At 36.4% G+C, this 21,570-nt stretch overlaps 1 protein-coding gene and 2 pseudogenes across 1 annotated transcript in view; 1 reads left to right on the top strand and 2 right to left on the bottom strand.

Annotated features, from left to right (window-relative positions):
- MSH4 (mutS homolog 4) overlaps positions 1–19,135 on the top strand; it is an 80,028-nt gene extending 60,893 nt beyond the window's left edge. Inside the window, exons 17-21 of the mRNA XM_041748584.1 lie at positions 482–600; positions 1,863–1,991; positions 9,565–9,739; positions 11,127–11,215; positions 18,944–19,135. Of these exons, the coding sequence (XP_041604518.1) occupies positions 482–600; positions 1,863–1,991; positions 9,565–9,739; positions 11,127–11,215; positions 18,944–19,135 (704 nt within the window). The remainder of the gene's footprint in view (positions 1–481; positions 601–1,862; positions 1,992–9,564; positions 9,740–11,126; positions 11,216–18,943) is intronic.
- On the bottom strand, positions 3,616–7,132 carry LOC121486396 (annotated as a pseudogene).
- On the bottom strand, positions 8,180–8,417 carry LOC121486394 (annotated as a pseudogene).
- Positions 19,136–21,570: the final 2,435 nt, after the last annotated feature.

The following is a 21,570-nucleotide window of genomic DNA, read 5'->3' as shown; positions in this document are numbered from 1 at the left end:
AAAAAGGTGAATATTTTCGATTGGTTAACATGATAACTTCTCAGGTAGAAAAAGTCTCATGGATGAAGACTCACCTTTTTAAAAAAAATTATGTTCTGTTTTCGTTCTGATTCTGGATATTTCTGTACATGTCTAATAACAGATATTTCCTAATACATCATTCTGTAACAGTTTTATCAACTTGAGATTCATAAACATTTCCTTCGAATTTTCCTATTTTGAATATAGCTTTGTCTAATAGTAAAGGCAAGTATTTCCATTTATATGTGAGAAAGATGAGACTGGGAGAGTCTACTTGCTGCCCCAGGATGTACGATAAATGACAGAACCTGGGCCATGTCGTCTAACTATATCCAGTGATCTTTCTACTATGTAATCCTTAGCTAGGCTAATAAATAATCTGAGTTAGTGAAAAGTACAAAATATTAGTACTTATATTTTATAAAAGCATTTCAATTTACATTGACCTTATATTTTACAGGATCATATGTTCCAGCAGAATATTCTTCCTTTAGAATTGCTGAACAGATTTTTACAAGAATCAGTACCGATGATGATATTGAAACAAATTCATCAACATTCATGAAGGAAATGAAAGAGGTACCCAGACTTTCCTCATGTTAAACATATGTTAAATTCTTCCACTAATAGTCAATTATTATGTAAGATAGTATCCTTATACTAAAAGATGCAGCTGTGCTTATATTCCTCTGCAAGAGCCAGAGGGCAGTCAAAGACAGCTTCTAATTTCTGTCTTATGTGGAAATGGAAGATTTCTTCGAAAAATATGGTTTTAAAGAAAAAGCTAGTGCTGTTGAACAAAAAACCATGCTTTCATGTTCTTGTATGGAATATAGAAAAGTCTTTCAGAAAACAATGACCTGTTCAGGACCATCTTGCATCGTATCTTATTGTTCCTTTTAGGTTTGATTTTAAAATGAAAGATTACTGTGTTAGAATGCTTTTAAAAATCATCCTTCTTGTGCACTCCTTTAGAATTTTCACTTTCCATAACTGTTTTTCTGATCTGAGCAAATATCAAATAGACTTGAAGGGCTAAAGGTATTCATTATAGCTGTTGGGCTATCTTCAGTAGGTGGGAATTAATGGATCACTGTAGAGCTGGATAACTTTTTGTAGATAGGGAAAGAATAGTTATTATTTGTGCCACTGTATATGACTCTTACATAATTATTTAGTTTGTATTATCTGTGGGACAATATAGCAAAATACTAGATCCTCAAGGTGTATTTTTAAATGGTCATAGCTCTCAAAAAGCTTAGTCCTATAGAAAGGTAAAATGGCTGTGAAATACTATTGTGTCAGTACGTAATGTGGGTTTAATTATATTTTTTGAGAGAGAGGGTAATACTCTTCAGTGGAGAAGGAGCATTTCTGTCAATTCTTGTTTTTTGTTGAGCATGGATTTAAATTTATTTGTTTAGATAGCAATCTCAATAGCAACTTGAGAAATAGTTTTGAGTATTTTATGACAATTGATCAGTCATCTGTGGAGAAGAAAATAACCATTTTTGTGCTTTACTTAAGCATTTAATACATACTTAGTTTTATTTCACTGTATCTAAAATATGCATATTTTAGATAATGGTCATTTACTCTGTGTTGTCTCATACACATATGTGTGTGTCTGTTTATATACATATCAGCTGTTCTGTTGAAATTATTAGTCATGAGATTTTTTAGAAGAAAAGCAATGTGTTAGTTTCTACTCAGCTGGATATCTTTATAAAAAATGTTTCGGATGAACCAATAAAGAGTATGACTAGATTTTTCCTCATTTCTAAAAATGGTAGTGACAGCTGTTTAGTTACAATGAATAATATTAAAATTATATTTTTCAGATAGCATATATTCTACATAATGCTAATAACAAATCACTCATATTAATTGATGAACTTGGCAGAGGTACCAGTACAGAAGAAGGTATTGGCATTTGTTATGCTGTTTGTGAATATCTGCTGAGCTTAAAGGTATTCTTCTCTTTTAAGTGTATTAATTTTGAGTCCTTTTTTAAAAAGTATTTATTTATTTGAGAGTGAGAGAGCTCACACATGTGTGAGCAGGGGGAGGGGCAAAGGAAGAGACAGATAACCTGCTGAGTGCAGAGATGATTTAGGGCTTGATCTCACAACTGTGAGTCAGTGACCTGAGTGGAAACCAAGAGTCTGATGCTCAACTAACTGAGCCACCCAGGCACCCCTTGATGTATCCTTTATATATTTATCATGATTGGATTTTACAGGCACCTACAAATAGCTCTTTAAGCAATTTTAGGTAACAAAAGCATACCATAGCATTTATATTTTTGTTACTTCATTTTTTTTTAAGATTTTATTTATTCATGAGAGGGAGAGAGAGAGAGAGAGAGAGAGAGAGAGAGAGAGGCAGAGATACAGGCTGAGGGAGAAGCAGGCTCCATACAGGGAGCCTGATGTGGGACTCGATCCTGGGTCTCCAGGATCAGGCCCTGGGCTGAAGGCGGTGCTAAACCTCTGAGCCACCCGGGCTGCCCTATTACTTCATTTCTGATGGAAGCAGGAACAGCTAGTATGATATTCATGATGTAGACAAAGGAGGAAATCAAGAAACAATTTCAAAACCAATCATTTAGCTTTAATATAATCAAATTAAAGAGCAAAACATGAAAACATTTCAATAATTGTCTCCATGGATAATAACATTGACTATGATGTCACAACATGAAGTGAAACACTAGGCATCTGAGGTCACTTTATAAAAAATTTATTTTACTTATCCAACTAAGATTTCATTTCTTTAAGGAAAACAAATCTTTCACAAATCAAGTGAAACAGACTATGATTTTTGCTCTATTTTATTAAGCTAATTTGTAAAATATCTTTTTAGATGATCACTCAAAATATATACACGTATGAAAAAACTTAAAAATATTTTTTCCATATTTGAAGTACCTTGAAATATCCCTCAGATGATGATCTTCATATTAAATGACAGTCCATAATGATTTATTATAGAGAATGAGAAAAATCTTACTTATACTTGAAAGATATATGATAAATCAAAAGTAATGTTGAGATAACATTAGTCTGTAAAATACTGAATCTATGTCAGTCGATCAGAATTTCTCATAGAAATAAGATACATGTATTACTTGTTAGGGTTAAGAGCTAGTTAGTATATGCAGTGGTTAATTTTGTATGTCAATCTGACTGGACTACAGAGTACTGGACATTTTGTCAGGCAGTATTTTGAGTTTATCTGTAAGGGTTTCTGAATGAGATTTGTATTTGAACTGGTAGACAGAGTAAAGCAGATTGCTTGGTAAATATCAATTTTTATTTCCTCTGTTCCATTACAGCTCCAACATAAGGAGGGTTAAGAGTAGTTAATCCTATAAATCATTTAAATTAGAGTCCAGTGGAGACACTGTAAAAGAACATGTCCCAGGAGCAGAAACATGACATATGGAATTTGGGGTCTACACTTGGATGAGAGAAGGCTGCATTACAGGGAAAGAAGCTCAGTGTTCTCTGTTTTTACCAAGGAGTTTAGTTTAAAAGGGGGTGGTAGTTATTGAGTTGGCAAAGGAGTGGATGGAACGTGCTAGAATATCTGTCATCCCACAGCGCCATCCCTTTCCTTTATGGTTTCCTTGGTACTGTTCTCTGACAGCAGAGAAGCCAGAAATACACATGATGAATGCCCTTCCTTGGAGGGCTGTGGGCTAAAACCTGCCAGGGAGGTTTGGAAGGTAGAGAAGAGGCCATGATTCACTGTGTGAGGCCTAGTGCATAGATAGACCTGGGGTCCAGGACAGCCTCAAAGGGGATCCTGAGAGCTGTTGGCTTTGTTGCTGCCACCTGAGACAGCAGAGGCTTTCCAGATGTTCCAGACAATTCCAGGGGACCAGTGAGCTCTTGAGAATCTCAGACTTTGGCTCTCCGAGCTGGACTGGGGCAGCTGTACCCCTGACCCTTACTCCCCCAGTTCTCCCTGCTCCTGTACGTAACCCTCCATACCCAGACACATGTCCGGTCTCCTGCTTTCCTGACTACCCACTGACCAGCAGTCTTGCTGCCTGGCACCTGTCGACCCACCATACCTTCCAGGAGCTGCTTCTTCTCAACTCTATCCTATGGGATCTAGATCACCCAACCTTATTCTCAGCTCCAGGGATGAGGCCAGATTGGCCCAAGCTCTCTCTCTGTGCCCCAGTGGTGGCTCAGGAGTGGATGCCTACCCAGCTTGGCTAGTGAGTACAGGAGGCAGGGTCTTGACCACAGTGACAGTTTTCAAGAGTTTTTTGGGTGACATCTGGGTGAAAAGTTTCCCCTCCTATGGACACTATAATAATGGAGGGATCAAACTTCTGTGGCCAGTTGATTCCAGGAGGGAACCCACCCTGAGGTTCATACAAACTCAGGAACAGCACATGAGAAGGCAACAAAGAGATGGAACTTCATCTCTCATCAGTCAGACCTTGGAATCCACCCAGCCTTTGGACTTTTAATTTCCTTGTTGGCAAAGCCTATTTGGGCTTTGGTTTTGGATGTAGCCAAAAGCATCTTGACTTATTAAGTATTTTCATAAGACTCCCTTATTTGTGGATTCCTTTTTTTTTTTTTTTTTGAGATTTTATTTATTTATTCATGAGAGACACAGGCAGAGGGAGAAGCAGGCTCCCTGAGAGGAGCCTGATACGGAAATCCATCCCAGGACCCTGGGATCACTCCCTGAGCCAAAGGCAGACTCTCAACCACTGAGCCACCCAGACATCCCATACTTGTGGATTTCTTGACTAAATATATTCACATTTGTTTCTTCTCAGTAAAAGTCAGATTTTAAACAGGGCTGTACATGTAAGATTGATAGTTTTGTTCCACTTGTTCTTCTGCTGGCTGGTGTAAGCTATCATGTTCTCCCTGTAATGTAAGAGCTTTAAGAATTGATACCCATTAGTATTTTTTCCATGAACTACATGAATGTGGACCAATTCCAGTGCAATCAGCAATAAAATTGGGTAAAGCACAGGAGACAGAAGCTTATTACTACTTCCTTTGCCTGGAGCACAACCCCCTTTCTACCCACTGCTGGTATCTCAGCTCCACAGAGGCAGCAAGCTGGCTGCACATGTGGGTGCAGTGTGTGCTGATGTTTTGAAGCCCAGTGAAAACTTGGAGAATGGTTCTGAGACAGAACAAAGTTGGGACGGGGGTGCCACAGAATTGGCAGATCACCTGGGGCCACTTCTCAGTGGGAAGACTGTCCAGGTCACTAACAACACAATGATTCTCATATGGTGATACAGCTCATACATGATATTTGTAATTAAAGAGCCACAGGCATTTGTTTCAGAATTACTTTCTAATTTGGTTGCTTCCTCAGCTTCTTCAGGCAAAGGCAGGAGGGGCCAAACTCTAATGATGCCTTCTCACAGATAAGCATGTTTTTTTTTTCAAAGATTTTATTTATTTATTCATGAGAGACACAGAAGACAGAGAGAGGCAGAGTCATAGGCAGAAGGAAAAGCAGGCTCCATGCAGGGAGTCCGACGCGGGACCAGATCCTGGGACTCCAGGATCACACCCTGGACCGAAGGCAGGCGCTAAACTGCTGAGCCACCCAGGCGTCCCTCAGCATGTTTTTTAAGCTAAGAAACTGGATGGAAGAGACCACTGTAGTCTTCTGCAAAACGAACCAATTGTTTTATCACTGCTTTTTCCTTAAACATTGTTAATAGATCTTCGTCAATGAATCTGAGTAAAAGTACAATGGAAAATGCAAGCAACTGATTTATTGCTTCTTTTGGAAATTTGGGTAAGTTGATTTTCCCATGGCTTAAATGATCTCTTCTATGGGGACCCTCCTCAATGGTTCAGGAAATCCCAAATAAATTCCATTGCAGGCTCTCCAAGGAAAAGAGGAATTTGATTGATTTTTACCATCATTCAAGTGTTTTGCCAATATTTCCTCACAGGTGGTATAAAGAGCTGTTGACTCAGCAATCAGAAGTCTTGTGGACATTTGTTAATGGCAAAAACTCTCCTAAGTCCCATCTCTAGCTGTGTCAATAACAGCATGCACCATCGGCAAACCTGTGTGACTTGGCTTGATTAATGCAACTTCTCAGTATGGCAACATGATTTTAAATATAAGAGTGTATTTCTTCATCACTTCTTTTAACATTGAAAGTACCTCAGAAGTAACGTCAGGCAAAATAGCCAAAAGGTTTGTAAGAGCTATGAAAGGTCGGTATGCCAATGGAAATTTAGTTTGTTGCAAGTAACTCTTCAGCTGACCCAATCCCACTGTCAACAGTATCATCACTGAACAGTAGTTCGAAGGGATTTCTTGATGGGATGCAAACCCATGCCATAAGATGTTATGTAGGTTGAGTCCACATAGAGATCCAATGAAGACTTTTCCACCACGGACTGCCCGAAGACCCGAGCAAGCTGCTTAGATGCAAACAGATCTCTTAAAAGAAGAAAGGGGCATCCCTGGAGTACCTGAGTGGCTCAGTCACTTGAGCATCTGACGTGATTTTGGCTCAGGTCTGATCTCAGGGTCCTGGAATAGAGCCCTGAATGGGGCTCCTCACTCAGCGGGGAGTCTGCTGCTTGGAATTCTCTCCCTTCTCCTCTGCTGCTACTATGCCCCCTCCCCCATGGCATGCTCTCTCTCTCTCAAAAAAGTAAATAAAAGAAAGGGGCATTCCTTGCCATTCGGAAAAAATATATCACCCAAAGCCTGTTCTCAACATGCTGTCAGTTTCATTAAGCTAAGAGAAATAGCAGGAGATTGAAGACTTTCCAAAGCATCAAATATTTCAAGAAATAATTCTGCAAAAGCTTTCCATTACAGCCATGGTGTATATTGAATTTCAAACTGCCCCTTGGTCAGAGATAACAAATGTGAGTGGACCAGCTTTACACACAGGGCCCAGCAGCCTCAGGCTTTCCCTGTAATGCAGACCCTGGCCTGATCCTATATAAATCCCAGAGTCTGTGATTGTCTTCCAGCATACTTCATCCCTCTGAGTTACAATGCTATTGGTATCACAATTTTCTCTGACTTCAAACTTGAGTTGACATATCATGTCATAGACTGAGGGAGAAAGGCCAGTGGTAATAGGATCCTCTGTTAGCATACTGTGTATTCATGAATTTCAGCCAGGAACTTGGGAAGTAAGGGAGGAACTGGTCCCTGGAACAATGTGGGGTTGGGGCAGTGCCAAGAAGAAGGAGGGCAAGGGGTACATCATCGGAGTCAAAGTCAGATGCCTATCTTCTCTAGTCGTCCATGAGAGGTAAGGCCAACCTGCCTCTGCGGGGTCGCATACACAGTCACAGTGGAGGACCAGGAATGGTGGCCTCGAGCCCACATCAGGGCATGCCTTCAATCACACCACCAGGGCCGCCTTGCTAGAAGAGTGTGGCCAATGCTGCACCTCCTCTAGCCCCTACCACAGTGGGCCTGGGCCGGCCAGGAGTGTGCTCGCGTGTGCATAGGCACCCTGGCTCACATCTGCTCTATGTCCATGACTTCCAGCTCCTCTCATCCAAACAATTTTGAGTGGGGCTCAGGTGAATACCTGAACAGAACGGAAAGGCTGACCATCTTGGGAGTTAGAGGGTTACTTCCTGACTGCCTTCAGTCGAGAATCATTTTTCCTGCCTTTGGACTAGAGTTGAAACGTCAGCTCTTTCTGGATCTTGAGCCTGCCAGCATTAGGACCAAAACTATACCACCATTTGCTCTTCTGGTTCTGAGGCCTTTAGACTCAGACTGGAATGACAGCATCGGCTCTCCTGGGGCTCTTGCTGATTGTAGACCTGGGGATTCTTCCCTCCATAATCATATGAGCCAATTCCTAATAGTAAATCAATCAATCTCTCTCTTTCTCTACACACACACACACACACACACACACACACACACACCCTATTCTGTTTCTCTGGAAAAGCCTGACTATTACAGATTTTGGTATTGAGAGTGGTTCTAGAGCAACAAAATTTTAAGGATGAATTTTCTGAATCAAATCTGGGATTTCTGGAATTGACTCTCTAGTCTGATTAGATTTATTTTATTTTCATTATTTTACTCAGACTTGTTTTATTATAGTGCATGTCTGGGACTGGTGGGAAAGGGTAGATATAGTAAAAAACCATGGCCCTGATTAGTATTGGATGTCCATCCTAATGGCCATGAATACGCTAATGGTGCCCACTCTACATCATGTTTTTTCTGATGCCACCCATCGGCTCCCAATCTCACATTTCAATCCTGAGACAGGAAAAGGTACTGAAGAGCATGCAAGCTGCCATGCCCACTGCACAGCTCATCATAAAGCCCATCTTCATGCGGTTGAAGCACCTTGGCTGGGACTGTCAGTAGGTCCCCACAGCCACTGGCATCCTCTTAGCTAGCGTTCGGGTCTCTGCACCGTGGTGCCCCCACTTCACCTCTAATCTGATTAGATTTAAAGATACTGATGACTCTATTTCTGGTAGTAAAGAGTAATAGTTGGTTTGACACAAATTTTGAAGATATTAATGTTATTATGAACATGGTCCTTAGCTTCTAAATGGTTTACTGAATTTCTAAATATTTTCCTGTTGCTTTATAAATTTGATTTTATATTCCTGTTTATTAAGTAGTTTTTTCATTTTTCTGTCCTATACATCTTTCCACCCACCTTACATGACATCAGCTATTTGCCAGGCCAAATATTTTCTTTTTAATATCTTAACATTTTATTTTTCCACTTATCACATATTTATAATTTTCCTGGTAATATATTAAAACATAATCAATTATTCGTATCTCTATCTAGTTTAGTAGCTCAGGACTGGAAACCGTGTGCTGGTCATAAGTCACTTGAACCATCTGCATCAATGTCACCTAAAATACTTCTGGAAAATGTAGTTTCCTGAGACTCCACATTACAACTATTGATTGAGAATTCTGGGGCGGAGGTGGGGTGGGAGGGATAAGTACCAAGAATTTGCATCTTTAACAAGCTCCTCAGGGGATTACTAAAGTTTAAGAATCATTGTCCTAAACATTATTCTCAGTCTTTTCTTTTTTCCTTCTAAGTACCTAACCCAAACACAAAGCAAATATAAAAAATAAAAACCTTTGTGATTCGAATACCTAAGACAAACCATTGATTGTACTTTCCAAAAAATAGTTATATGATGGGAAGCTACTTTTAAACTAAAGATTTTTTTAAAAGTTGAAAGAAATGTTGTGATTTTGTTTGTAGATTACTTTTCTAATAAATGATTACCTTAACAGCTTTATTTCTGGTAAGCCTCAACTTTTGATATTTTTTTAGGATTTTATTTTTAAGTTTATTCTCTTTCCTGTAATGTAACATATATGTGATGTGTAAACATAATAAACATGTTTCTTTCATTGAATATAAATTTGCAAACATTTGAGATGAATTGACCATTATTAGTTTCATTCCTACATCTCTGCCAAGCTAGTTGAAAAATCAAACAAAGTTTTTTTCTAGTTCATTTAAAAAATACTGACATTCATTGTTATATATTCTAGGCATTTACACTGTTTGCTACGCATTTCCTGGAACTATGTCATATAGAGGCCCTGTATCCTAATGTAGAAAACATGCATTTTGAAGTTCAGCATGTAAAGGACACTTCAAGAAATAAAGAAGCAATCTTGTATACCTACAAACTTTGTAAGGGACTCACAGAAGAGAAAAATTACGGTATTGCATATAGAAATTATGTAATAACTATTGAAACTCTACATATTCTCATAATTCTTCTCCCCTTTACTTGGCTATCAAGCTAAGCAACTTTTCCTGTCATTCATTTCAGTGTTTATGCTATAAGACTGTATTTTCTGTGTCAAGCTCAGATTTTATGCATATAAGCTGATATTTAAACTTATATTAACCAATACTTATGTAGAATTACAACACATGAAAGTCCCAGAAGTATTAGTTTCTATTCTTAGAAAAACATAATTTAGCTTATATTTGCAAGTCACAAATGAATTGGAAATTGTATATTTCTTACACACTTTTCAATAACATCTGTTTTCTTCAGATGCAGGGAACTACATAATCTAAAGTCTTAAAAGGGACTGTATTATCAAACCATATATGATACTTGTAAACTTGATTAGATATTTTCTATCTAAATCATTATGTGACATGTATAAAATCTCACTGATTCAGAAAATTTTTAACTGATCTATACATATAAAGTTCCTAAAATTATTTTAGCTATGAATGTGACCCTTGTGAGGGGGGAAGGAAGCATCTTTGATTTGCTATTTGAGATAGGAAATCAACTGCATAACTTAGTTTGTATCAGATATTTAATTTTTATAAACTTTAATTTCATCTATTAAATGGGGATAGTTTTCCATATATGTAGGGCTTTTGAGGATTAAATGAATTATTAAATATAAACTGCTTAACGTAGTACCTAGCAATTAATAACTTCTCAATAAATGTGTAAGTGTTGTTTCTACTGCCTCTAAAGTAGTACATGGAATAAACTGTTAGCACACAGTAGAAAGCCTATGTGGCATTTATATAATAAAATTAAGCTTAGGGAACATGAGGATACTAGGTAGTACTTGGAATTTTCATGAAGAGTAGTCATCTACAGTTATATCTTGTGAGAAATCTTTCTCTTAGTGATCTGTTAGTCAGGTGAACGTTCACCGTAGGGTTATTTCTATGACTAGGGTTATCTCCCCTCCCTTGGAAAGTTCATATCCTTTGATCTTTTATTAACCAACTGCATTTGTAGTTGCAATTTCGTTGTTATTATTTAGTTTTCTAATTACCCCTTTTCTTTTCCCTGTCATGTTTTCCCTACTGTCTCAGAGGTATGTTGAGAGGTAATTGATATTCTAATTTGTCATGTCTTAGGCAACTAATTAAATCTTATAATTAGGAAATTGTATATTCTATATTTAGTCATCTAGAACTTTGGAAAGCTTAATTTTGAGAATTGTTAAGTAGTTTGGAAATGCCTGTATAATAGAAGTTTAAATCTGTGAAGAAAATATTATTACTGCTTAAAATAAACATAATACCTGCAATAACAACATTGAAGCCCCATTATATATAATTTTAGGATTAAAAGCTGCAGAGGTGTCATCACTCCCACCATCAATTGTCTTGGATGCCAAAGAAATCACAGCTCAAATTACCAGACAAATTTTGGTAAGAAACTTTTAAGCAATAAGAATTGGATTTCCTATTCAAGAAAATACTTTTAGTGTACATTTTTTTTTTTAAATTTTATTTATTTATGATAGGCACACAGTGAGAGAGAGAGAAGCAGAGACATAGGCAGAGGGAGAAGCGGGCTCCATGCACCGGGAGCCCGACGTGGGATTCGATCCCGGGTCTCCAGGATCGCGCCCCGGGCCAAAGGCAGGCGCCAAACCGCTGCGCCACCCAGGGATCCCATAGTGTACATTTTTATAGTGGTGTTGTATCTAAGTGTATAATAATATTGGTAATTAAAACATTTAAAATAAAAACCTAATTTTAAATAAGGCAAATCTTTTTTTATTTTGCACAACTTTTTTGGTTTGGTTTATTTCAACCTTTCCCAACAAATTTAACTAATAAGATAATAGACAAAGTTAAACAGTTCAGTTCCTATAGTACTTATAGTTAACACTAACTTTATGATGGGAAAATAAAACTCTATAAAGTAAGCATTAAAATTCACAGGGTGCCTGGGTGGCTCAGTCAGCTGTGTCTGACTCTTGATTTTGGCTCAGGTCATGGTTGTGAGATCAAGAGTTTTTAAAAACTCTTATCCATAATTTCTCTTTCTTCAGTCTCATTGTTCGTGTATAGAAATGGCACTGATTTCTGGGCGTTGATTTTGTATCCTGCCACACTGCCGAATTGCTGTATTATTTCTAGCAATTTTGGGGTGGAGTCTTTTGGGTTTTCTATGTACAGTATCATGTCATCTGCAAAGAGGGAGAGTTTGACTTCTTCTTTGCCAATTTGAATGCCTTTTATTTTTTTTTGTTGCCTAATTGCTGAGGCTAGGACTTCTAGTACTATGTTGAATAGCAGTGGTGAGAGTGGACATCCCTGTCGTGTTCCTGATCTCAGGGGAAAGGCTCCCAGTGCTTCCCCATTGAGAATGATATTTGCTGTGGGCTTTTCATAGATGGCTTTTAAGATGCTGAGGAATGTTCCCTCTATCCCTATACTCTGAAGAGTTTTGATCAGGAATGGATGCTGTATTTTGTCAAATTCTTCCTCTGCATCTATTGAGAGGATCATATGGTTCTTGTTTTTTCTCTTGTTGATATGATAATCATGTTGATTGTTTATGAGTGTTGAACCAGCCTTGCATCCCGGGGATAAATCCCACTTGCTCATGGTGAATAATCTTCTTAATGTACTGTTGGATCCTATTGGCTAGTATCTTGGAAGAATTAATATTGTGAAAATGTCAATGTTACCCAGGGCAATTTACACATTTAATGCAATCCCTATCAAAATACCATGGACTTTCTTCAGAGAGTTGGGACAAATCATCTTAAAATTTGTGTGGCATCAGAAAAGACCCTGTATAGCCAGGGGAATATTAAAAAAGAAAACCATAGCTGGGGGCATCACAATGCCAGATTTCAGGTTGTACTATAAAGCTGTGGTCATCAAGACAGTGTGGTCCTGGCACAAAAACAGACACATAGATCCATGGAACAGAATAGAGAATCCAGAAGTGGACCCTCAACTTTATGGCCAACTAATATTCGATAAGCAGGAAAGACTATCCACTGGAAAAAAGACGGTCTCTTCAATAAATGGTGCTGGGAAAATTGGACAGCCACGTGCAGAAAATGAAACTAGACCATTCTCTGACACCAGACACAAAAATAAACTCAAAATGGATGAAATATCTAAATGTGAGACAAGAATTCATCAAAATCCTAGAGGAGAACACAGGCAACACCCTTTTGGAACTTGGCCACAGCAACTTCTTGCAGGATACATCCATGAAGGCAAGGGAAACAAAAGCAAAAATGAATTATTGGGACTTCATCAAGATAAAAAGCTTCTGCACAGCAAAAGAAACACTCAACAAAACTAAAAGACAACCTGCAGAATGGGAGAAGATATTTGAAAATAACCTATCAGGTAAAGGGCTAGTATCCAAGATCTATAAAGAACTTTTTAAACTCAACAGCAAATAAACAAACAATCCAATCATGAAAGGGGCAACAGACATGATTAGAAATCTCACAGAGGAAGACATAGACATCGCCAAGAAGCACATGAGAAAATGCTCTGCATCACTGGCCATCAGGGAAATACAAATCAAAACCACAATGAGATCCCACCTCACACCAGTGAGAATGGGGAAAATTAACAAGACAGGAAACCACAAATGTTGGAGAGGATGTGGAGAAAGGGGAACCCTCTTGCACTGTTGGTGGGAATGTGAACTGGTGCAGCCACTCTGGAAAACTGTGTGGAGGTTCCTCAAAGAGTTAGAAATAGACCTGCCCTACAACCCAGCAATTGCACTGCTGGGGATTTACCCCAAAGATACAGATGCAGTGAAACGCCAGGACACCTGCACCCCAATGTTTCTAGCAGCAATGTCCACAATAGCCAAACTGCGGAAGGAGCCTCGGTGTCCATCAAAAGATGATGGATAAAGAAGATGTGGTCTATGTATACAATGGAATATTCCTCAGCCATTAGAAATGATAAATACCCACTATTTGCTTCGATGTGGATGGAACTGGAGGGTATTATGCTGAGTGAAGTAAGTCAATCGGAGAAGGACCAACATTATATGGTCTCATTCATTTGGGGAATATAAAAATTAGTGAAAGGAAATCAAGGGGAAAGGAGAGAAAATGAGTGAAAATATCAGTGAGGGTGACAAAACATGAGAGACACCTAACTCTGGGAAATGGACAGGGGGTAGTGGAAAGGGAGGTGGGTGGGGTGTTGGGGTGACTGGATGATGGGCACTAAAGGGGGCACTTAGTGGGATGAGCACTGGGTGTTATACTATATGTTGGCAAATTGAACTCCAATAAAAAAAATTAAAAAAAAAACTCTTATCCATTATCATATATTAGCCTCATGACTCTCCATGAAGCAGTTAGGTCTTTATAATATAATATTAATAATAAAGCTGTGTTTTTTTACTCACATTTTTATAGCTGAGGTTCACAGAGGTTAAGTGTTTTGCTAGGAAGCAGTAGATTCAACACTGAACTCAAATTTATTGACTCAAAATTTGGAAACCTTTTTTCTTAATATCAGGTTGCTTTATGTTTTAAGAATGCAGTGTGTTTAGCAAACTAAGGTAGGTGCATTAGGAGATCTTCTTCAGTAGTAACAGTTGCCTTTGTCTTTTGCTCTTTCTTAACCTGCTTTCAATTTTTATTGTATCCCTTCAGTCTCTTGAGCTCCTGAACTGACTTTATGACTTGACTTGCCTAATCTGCCATTCGAATCCTTTTAATCCTTTAATTTTGGCAGTGTTGTGCTTTACCTAGTTCCTCAGGCTTCATCTTGCCAAATTCCAATTATGACAAGCCTTCTCCAGTTGCTTTCGAGGCTTTAGCTTTCCTAATAATGATTCTCAAAATATATTCAAGGCAAGTAACTTTATCTACTACAAATTCATATATTCTACCTTTAGTCAAATATTTTATTGGGTAATTTTCCCCCTTTTATTGATCTGTATAGTTCCTTTACCTCAATTCTTTCAGAACATTTCTACTCTTCCTAAACTCTCAATGTCCTCACTCTCTATAGAAAATTCACTTCCTATACTTTTTGAGAGGCTTGAGGCTATCTTGATGAATCCTTGAACTTTTGGTCCTTAAAAACTCTATTTTGGAATTTCTGTTTTTCACCCAGTTTTCTTCCTTTCTATCTCAGAGGAAGAGATTACCTTTCAACTTATTTGAGGTTAAGTTTTCTACCTTCTTTCTTTCCATAACCAATAAAATATAACTTCATCAGTTTCTTTTCTCTCTTTTTAAAAATATTTTATTTTTTAAATAACCTCTACACAACAACATGGGGCTGGAACTCACAACACTGAGAGCAAGAGTCACGTGTCCTACTGATTGAGCCATCCAGATGTCCCTTTTTTTTTTTAAGATTTTTTTTTTTAAGGATTTCTCTGTATTGAACGTGGGGCTTGAGCTTACATCCCTGAGATCAAGAGTCAGGATATGCTCCACTAACTGAGCCAGCCAGGCACCCCTTGTTCCCATTCTTCTTTTTGCATCCTTATTGTTTTTTCACTGGTTTTTATTTTTCTAATGAATATGCTTAGGTTTTTTTCCTAAGAGATCCTTCTTTATTATTTTACTTCTCAAAAGATAACATCTCTGCTTTTTACTGCCAACTTCTTAAGAGTAATAACTACTTCTTCCATATTCCACTTGCAAACTAGATCTCTTGTTATCACACCAATGAAACTTTGTAAAATACCAATTAATAATAAACTCTTAAGGCCTTTTTTTTCCCACTTCTTATCTTCCTTGGTCTCTCTGTGATATTTGATACTGTCCCTCCTTTCCTTTTAATAATTCTTCCCTGTCTTGGCTACTGTGGAATTGTCCTTTCCTGGATGTCTTCATTTTCCTACCTCTAAATACCCCTTTTTTCTTTCTTCACCAGTGCTTTTTCTTTTTTTCCAAAATTTTAATTAAATTCTAGTTAATTCGTACAGTGCAATATTGGTTTCAGGAGTAGAATTCAGTGATTCATCATTATATACAATACCCAGTGCTCATCATAATAAGCACCTTCCTAATACCCATCGCCCATCTAACCCACCCCCCTCCATCTCACTCCATCAACGGTCAGTTTGTACTCTATTGTGAAGAATATCTTATGGTTTTTCTTCTCTTTCTTTTTTCTTACTCCCTCCTGTATTTGTTTGTTCAATTCCACATATAAGTGAAATCATATGATATTTGTCTTTCTCTGGCTGACTTATTTTGCTTATCATAATGCACTCTAGTCCCATACATTCATCCATCCATCCATCTTGCAAATGGCAAGACTTCATTCTTGGCTGAGTAATATTCCATTGTATATATATACAACCTCTTCTTTATACATTCATCAATCAATGACACTTGGGCTTTTTTCATAATTTGGCTATTGTTGATATTGCTGCTATAAAAATTGGGCTGCATGTAGCCCTTTGAATGTGTATTTTTGTATCCTTTGGGTAAATACCTAGTAGTGCAATTGTTGGTTTGAAGGGTAGTTCTATTTCCTACTTTTTGAGTATCCTTCATACTGTTTTCCAAGGTGGTGACACCTTACCAGTTTGCATTCCTGCAAACAGTAGGGGAGGGCTCCCCTTTCTCTGCATCCTTGTCAGCACCTCTTGCTTCTTGTGTGTTAATTTTTGCCATTCTGACAAATGTGATATGGAATCTCTCATAGCGGTTTTCATTTGTATTTCTCTGGTAATGAGTGATGTTGGGCATCTTTTCATGTGCCTGTTAGTCATCTGGATGTCTTCTTTGGAGAAATATCTATTTATGTCTTCTGCCCATTTCTTAACTGGTTTATTTGTTTTTTAGGTGGTGAGTTTAATAAGTTCTTTATAGATTTTGGATACTAACCCATTATTAGATATGTCATTGGCAAATATCTTCTCATTCTGTAGGCTACCTTTTAGTTTTATTGATTGTTTCCTTTGCTGCGCAGAAGCATTTTATCTTGATGAAGTCCCAATAGTTGATTTTTGCTTTTGTTTCCCTTACCTCCAGTGACATGTCTAGTGAGAAGTTGCTGTAGCTGAGATCAAAGAGGTTGTTGCCTGTATTCTCCTCTAGGATTTTGATGGTTTCCTATCTCACATTTAGGTCTTCAGCCATTTTGAATTTATTTTTATGTATTTCACTAGTACTTTTTATCATTTCACTCATTAAATGGAATTTTCTCTAAGATTTTGCCCTTCTTTCTGTGTTTAAAACTATATTCTTGGTGAGGTTATCCCTTCCTTAGATTCCATTTTCACTTCTTAACTTTGAATCTATATATTTTTGTCTGTATTTCTTCTTGAAATCTCAATTTATGTTTTTACTCTTTACTATAAGGAGCAAAATTAAATTTATAATCTGAAAAATCTTTTCATTTCTTTGTGTTTCCAAATCTCCTAGTGACCCATTAGAATCATCTTTGAATCCTTAATCACTCCTCATTAGGACTATGCAGTAGATTCTCTCTCTTTTTCAATCCATCCTATAAACATCTACCAGATTGTCTCCTAAGCAAAACTTTTATCATGTTTCTTTGTTCAGAAACTTTTGGTTGTTTCTTACCAAATTAAGGTGAAACTCCTTAGCCTAGTGTTAAAAGTTTTCTATGAATATTTCTCAAAATACTGTCTTAGAATTACTTACATTAGAATCACCCACGATACTAGGGACTATCCTAGATTTTCGAGGATTTCCTGTGGCTTAGGAATTTACCTTTTTAACCAGTCTTTAGATGATTCTTAAACACACTAACGTTTGTTAACTGCTGTTTTATTATCTCCATTTGTTTACTACCCCTTAAATAACCTTATATAACATTTCACTACTTAACTGTAACCTATATTTCTGCCACATTTTCTTGTCATTTCATCATTTTGACCTGTGTACCAGGATTTCTAATGTGTCTTCTCTAGCTGTTTCTTCCCTCCAGAATGCCCTTCATTCTACATTCTATCCACTGAGTCATTCCAAATATTCCATCTTACTTAAGCTTTTCTTGACTAGAGCTGGAAATGAGTTCCCCTTCCTCTTAGAATTTTGAATCTCTCTCATGAGACTTACAATTACCTTAATCAGTTGCTTATGAATATGTCTCTTTCACTATAATAATGTGTTTCTTTCATTGAGCCTCTTGTGTTCCATTATCATGTCAGGTAGAAAATTTTGTATCCCCCATAGACATAAACACAAGATTTGGGGCCTGGAATATAGATGATAATAGATATTCAGTAAGTGTTTGTTATTTAGATAATAAACTGATAGTTGATCATTCAGTGTATCAAATAGATAGGTGGGTGAATATATGGTAATCTTCCTCATGGAGTTGTATTCATTTTTCTTACAGTGAAAGAAGAAAAATATCTTGAATTACTTTCTATTGAGAAAGAGTTGGAGGGATTTTATTTCCCTTAGTAAAGGGAAATTCACTGACTTTAACCGTTAAGATTGAAAATGCTAATTCTCCTGTCTAGCTCAGGAAATGAGGTGGATGAAGAATTTTCCAGCTGTACTCCTATCTCTGAAGTACTATTCAAAGACTGAATATCTAAAGGTCTTCATAAGTATTAGAAAATTCCTGTTTTAAACATTATTTCTTGGGCATTCTAAGGATAGTTTGTTAAGAATTGGCATAATTTCAAGTAGCTATTTATGGTGCTTATTTTCAAAATGAATTTACCCCTCAGGCAGTATATTGTCTTAGACCCTAGTAGTTTCTATGTATGAAATCTCTTGAGAGACAAGCAATTTACTGTTGACCCGTTCTGTCCACCAGTTTGTCTGTTGGGGGAATTAAAGTAGGAGATAGAAGAGTAGTACACTTGGGGGACATTTAAAATGAGTACTGCATAGCAATGAACTATTATGTTAAGTAAGAAATTTGACCTATTTGGCAGACTTATTTCATTGAAAAGCGATTTCAAGAATATAAGAATATGTCATAAAGTAGTAAATATTCATGAAAAATTTTATTCTTTCAAAACAATATTTCTTTATTTTTTCTGGTATATTCTTTGCTAGTTGGATGGAATTGACTTAACCAAAGGAACTAGTTGCCTTTGGGTTCTGTATTTCTATGAAAGGAAAGAGAAAATTGCTAAAATTTTAAAACAAAGTCATAGTAATCATATTTTAATTTTTATCTATATTTTTTCAATAACAGCAAAACCAAAGGAGTACCCCTGAGATGGAAAGACAGAGAGCTGTGTACCATCTAGCTACTAGACTTGTTCAAACTGCTCGAAATTCTCAATTGGATCCAGACAGTTTACGAATGTATTTAAGTAATCTCAAAAAGAAGTATGAAACAGATTTTTCCAGGGCTGAACAAGTTTCAGGAAAGACTGAAGAATGACAATTCACATCATGTAATAATGAAATAATATATCTCAATATGGGGAAGCTAGAATTCATTTTTCCTAAGAGCAAAAGAAAATACTTGCTAAATTTTATATCTTAATGGAAAATTACATTATATTAACCTCATAATTATCTATATATTGTGTATAAGAAAATATTTGTTATAACTTAACATGAGAACCATTAAAAGGACTGATTTTTATGTTAGAACAATGTCAGTGTAACATGACAGTTTTTTTCTTATTTATGAAAATTCATATTATTAAGTCTTAGGTGTATTTATACTTACAAGTTATGGTTTAAAATGTTATTGTAAATACCTTAGTTTAAAAATATTTTTTTTTCCAATCATAGGTGAGTTCTTTTTGCACTCTCTTCTGAAGCAGTAAGACCCTATGACTCAATAATTTCTTAATTAGTACCCCAGAATTCCATGCTTATGAAGTTTGTTAGAACAATACTGGAAATTTTAGACTATTCTTTTTGACATTGAGTATAGTTATAAAGAGTGATAATAAACAGATATTTTGTAATTCAGAAAATGTTTTTTGGAAGGGGGAGTTGTCATCACCCACTCTTTCAGTTTTCCAAATACCAGGCATTCCATTTTCTACTCACCAAACTCTTTTCCAAGTTTCATTTTTGGTCATCTTTTTTAGGCGAGTAACCAAAGCAGCCAAAAGATAATATTGATTCATTTGGCTCAGGAAGCATTTTATAGAACTATTTTTCCATAGGCATGTGGCTTATACCACGATTTCAGAGTTTACCTGAAGGTCATTCTTGTTTCATAAATGGACATAAGAAAATGGAAGACAATCAGTTAGTTGGTCAGTAACTGTAAAGAGCAGGGCTGTTGTCTTCTCAAGTATCTTATGTCTACAATTCCATCTCACTAGATGGCTTATTTATTATCTCACCACAAAGGGCCAAGATAGGGAAGTTATTCTTTTCTTGGACAATTAAGTATCTGGAACTCAGGGTATACATTCAGTAAGCTGGAGAATTCATAGTGATTTGGCCAAAAAAATATATTCACAGACTGGTTAGGGTCCTGTTTTTTGTTAACGTATGCATATTTTATGAAATCTAGTATTTTTTGCTTTATTAAATTCTAAGTAGTAAGATATTTTGAAAAAGTTGTAATTTGGATGACGTACATACTTTTTTGAACTGTAAATATAAATTAGTATTCGTATTTAAATTTGATACATGTTAAACATCCCATTAGACTACTTATATTCCCTATTGTCATGTTTTACAAAGTACCACAATATTTTGAATTTGACCATTAGCCATGTTTTAACTCACAGTCTTTGAAATGAGTTATATTTTATGTAGTCATTCCTAAAAGTAGTTAGATAATTTAGGTTTGCAACAAATTTCTAAAAGCACTGGGTATGAAAAGGGCATGACAGATTGGGAAGAAAAGGGAAGAAGCAATAAAAAGCAGAAGGGGAGCATGCAGTGGGAGAAAAGCAGGCATGCAGACATAAGTGCAAAGTATTAAATATGCAGAATATCATTTCCTTACATATATTAAGTTCCCTTTAGATTTAACCCCAATTTTAGATTCCACCAGACTTTTAAGAAATTTTTCATTATTTAAATCTTTTGATGCATAAACTGTAGCCAGTTGATTAATCTCTTTTATTTTAGGTTTAGAATACTGAAATTAAAATAGGTTTATATATTCTTAAAATTAAATTACTTTTTCTTCAATCATTTTGTGTGTAGCCAAAATATACAAAAAAGCAAATTAAATGAAGATATAATTATTATGTTATGGCACCATAGAATAGAAAGGAATACTAGAGAGACAATTCATTCTTTAATTTTAAGGTCTATTTACTCTTCAGTACCTTTTCACTTTGCCTTTCTCTAAAATTATAGATCATTATCTCATTATCCAGCCTTTTAAGATAAATGTTCATAATGTTGTCACAGATTCTTTTAATTTCCACCCCAAAGTCACTTTTTTAGTCTGTTCCACCTTTCTCCTCTCATAAAGTACTCTTTTTCAAGTCCAGAGTTAAGGAATGTGGGAGCAGAAGAAAAAGGCAGCTTATACTGATGCCTAGAAAGTAGTGCATTTGTATATTTCAAAATTGGCATACAATAACATTAACTTTTTTAATGTAAAATTTTATGAATTTTAGCACATATATGGATTCATGGAACCACCCTGACAATCAGTTTCTTCACCAAATACCAGACAGTTCCATCACATTCCCATCATTCCCTTAGTGCTGTCCCTTTATTGTCAGGTCCTTTCCTGACCCCTAACTTTATTTAACCCAGCAATCACTGGAAATTAAGCTTTCTATCACTATAGTTTTATTTTTTCCATAATGTCCAACAAATGGAATAATATAGCATGGAATCTTTTGAAACTGGGTTCTTTTACTCAGCATAATATTTCATAGAATT

The sequence above is a fragment of the Vulpes lagopus genome, chromosome 3 (assembly GCF_018345385.1).
Source record: "Vulpes lagopus strain Blue_001 chromosome 3, ASM1834538v1, whole genome shotgun sequence".
NCBI classification, from domain to species: domain Eukaryota; kingdom Metazoa; phylum Chordata; class Mammalia; order Carnivora; family Canidae; genus Vulpes; species Vulpes lagopus.
This window is presented reverse-complemented; position numbering and strand designations above follow the sequence as displayed.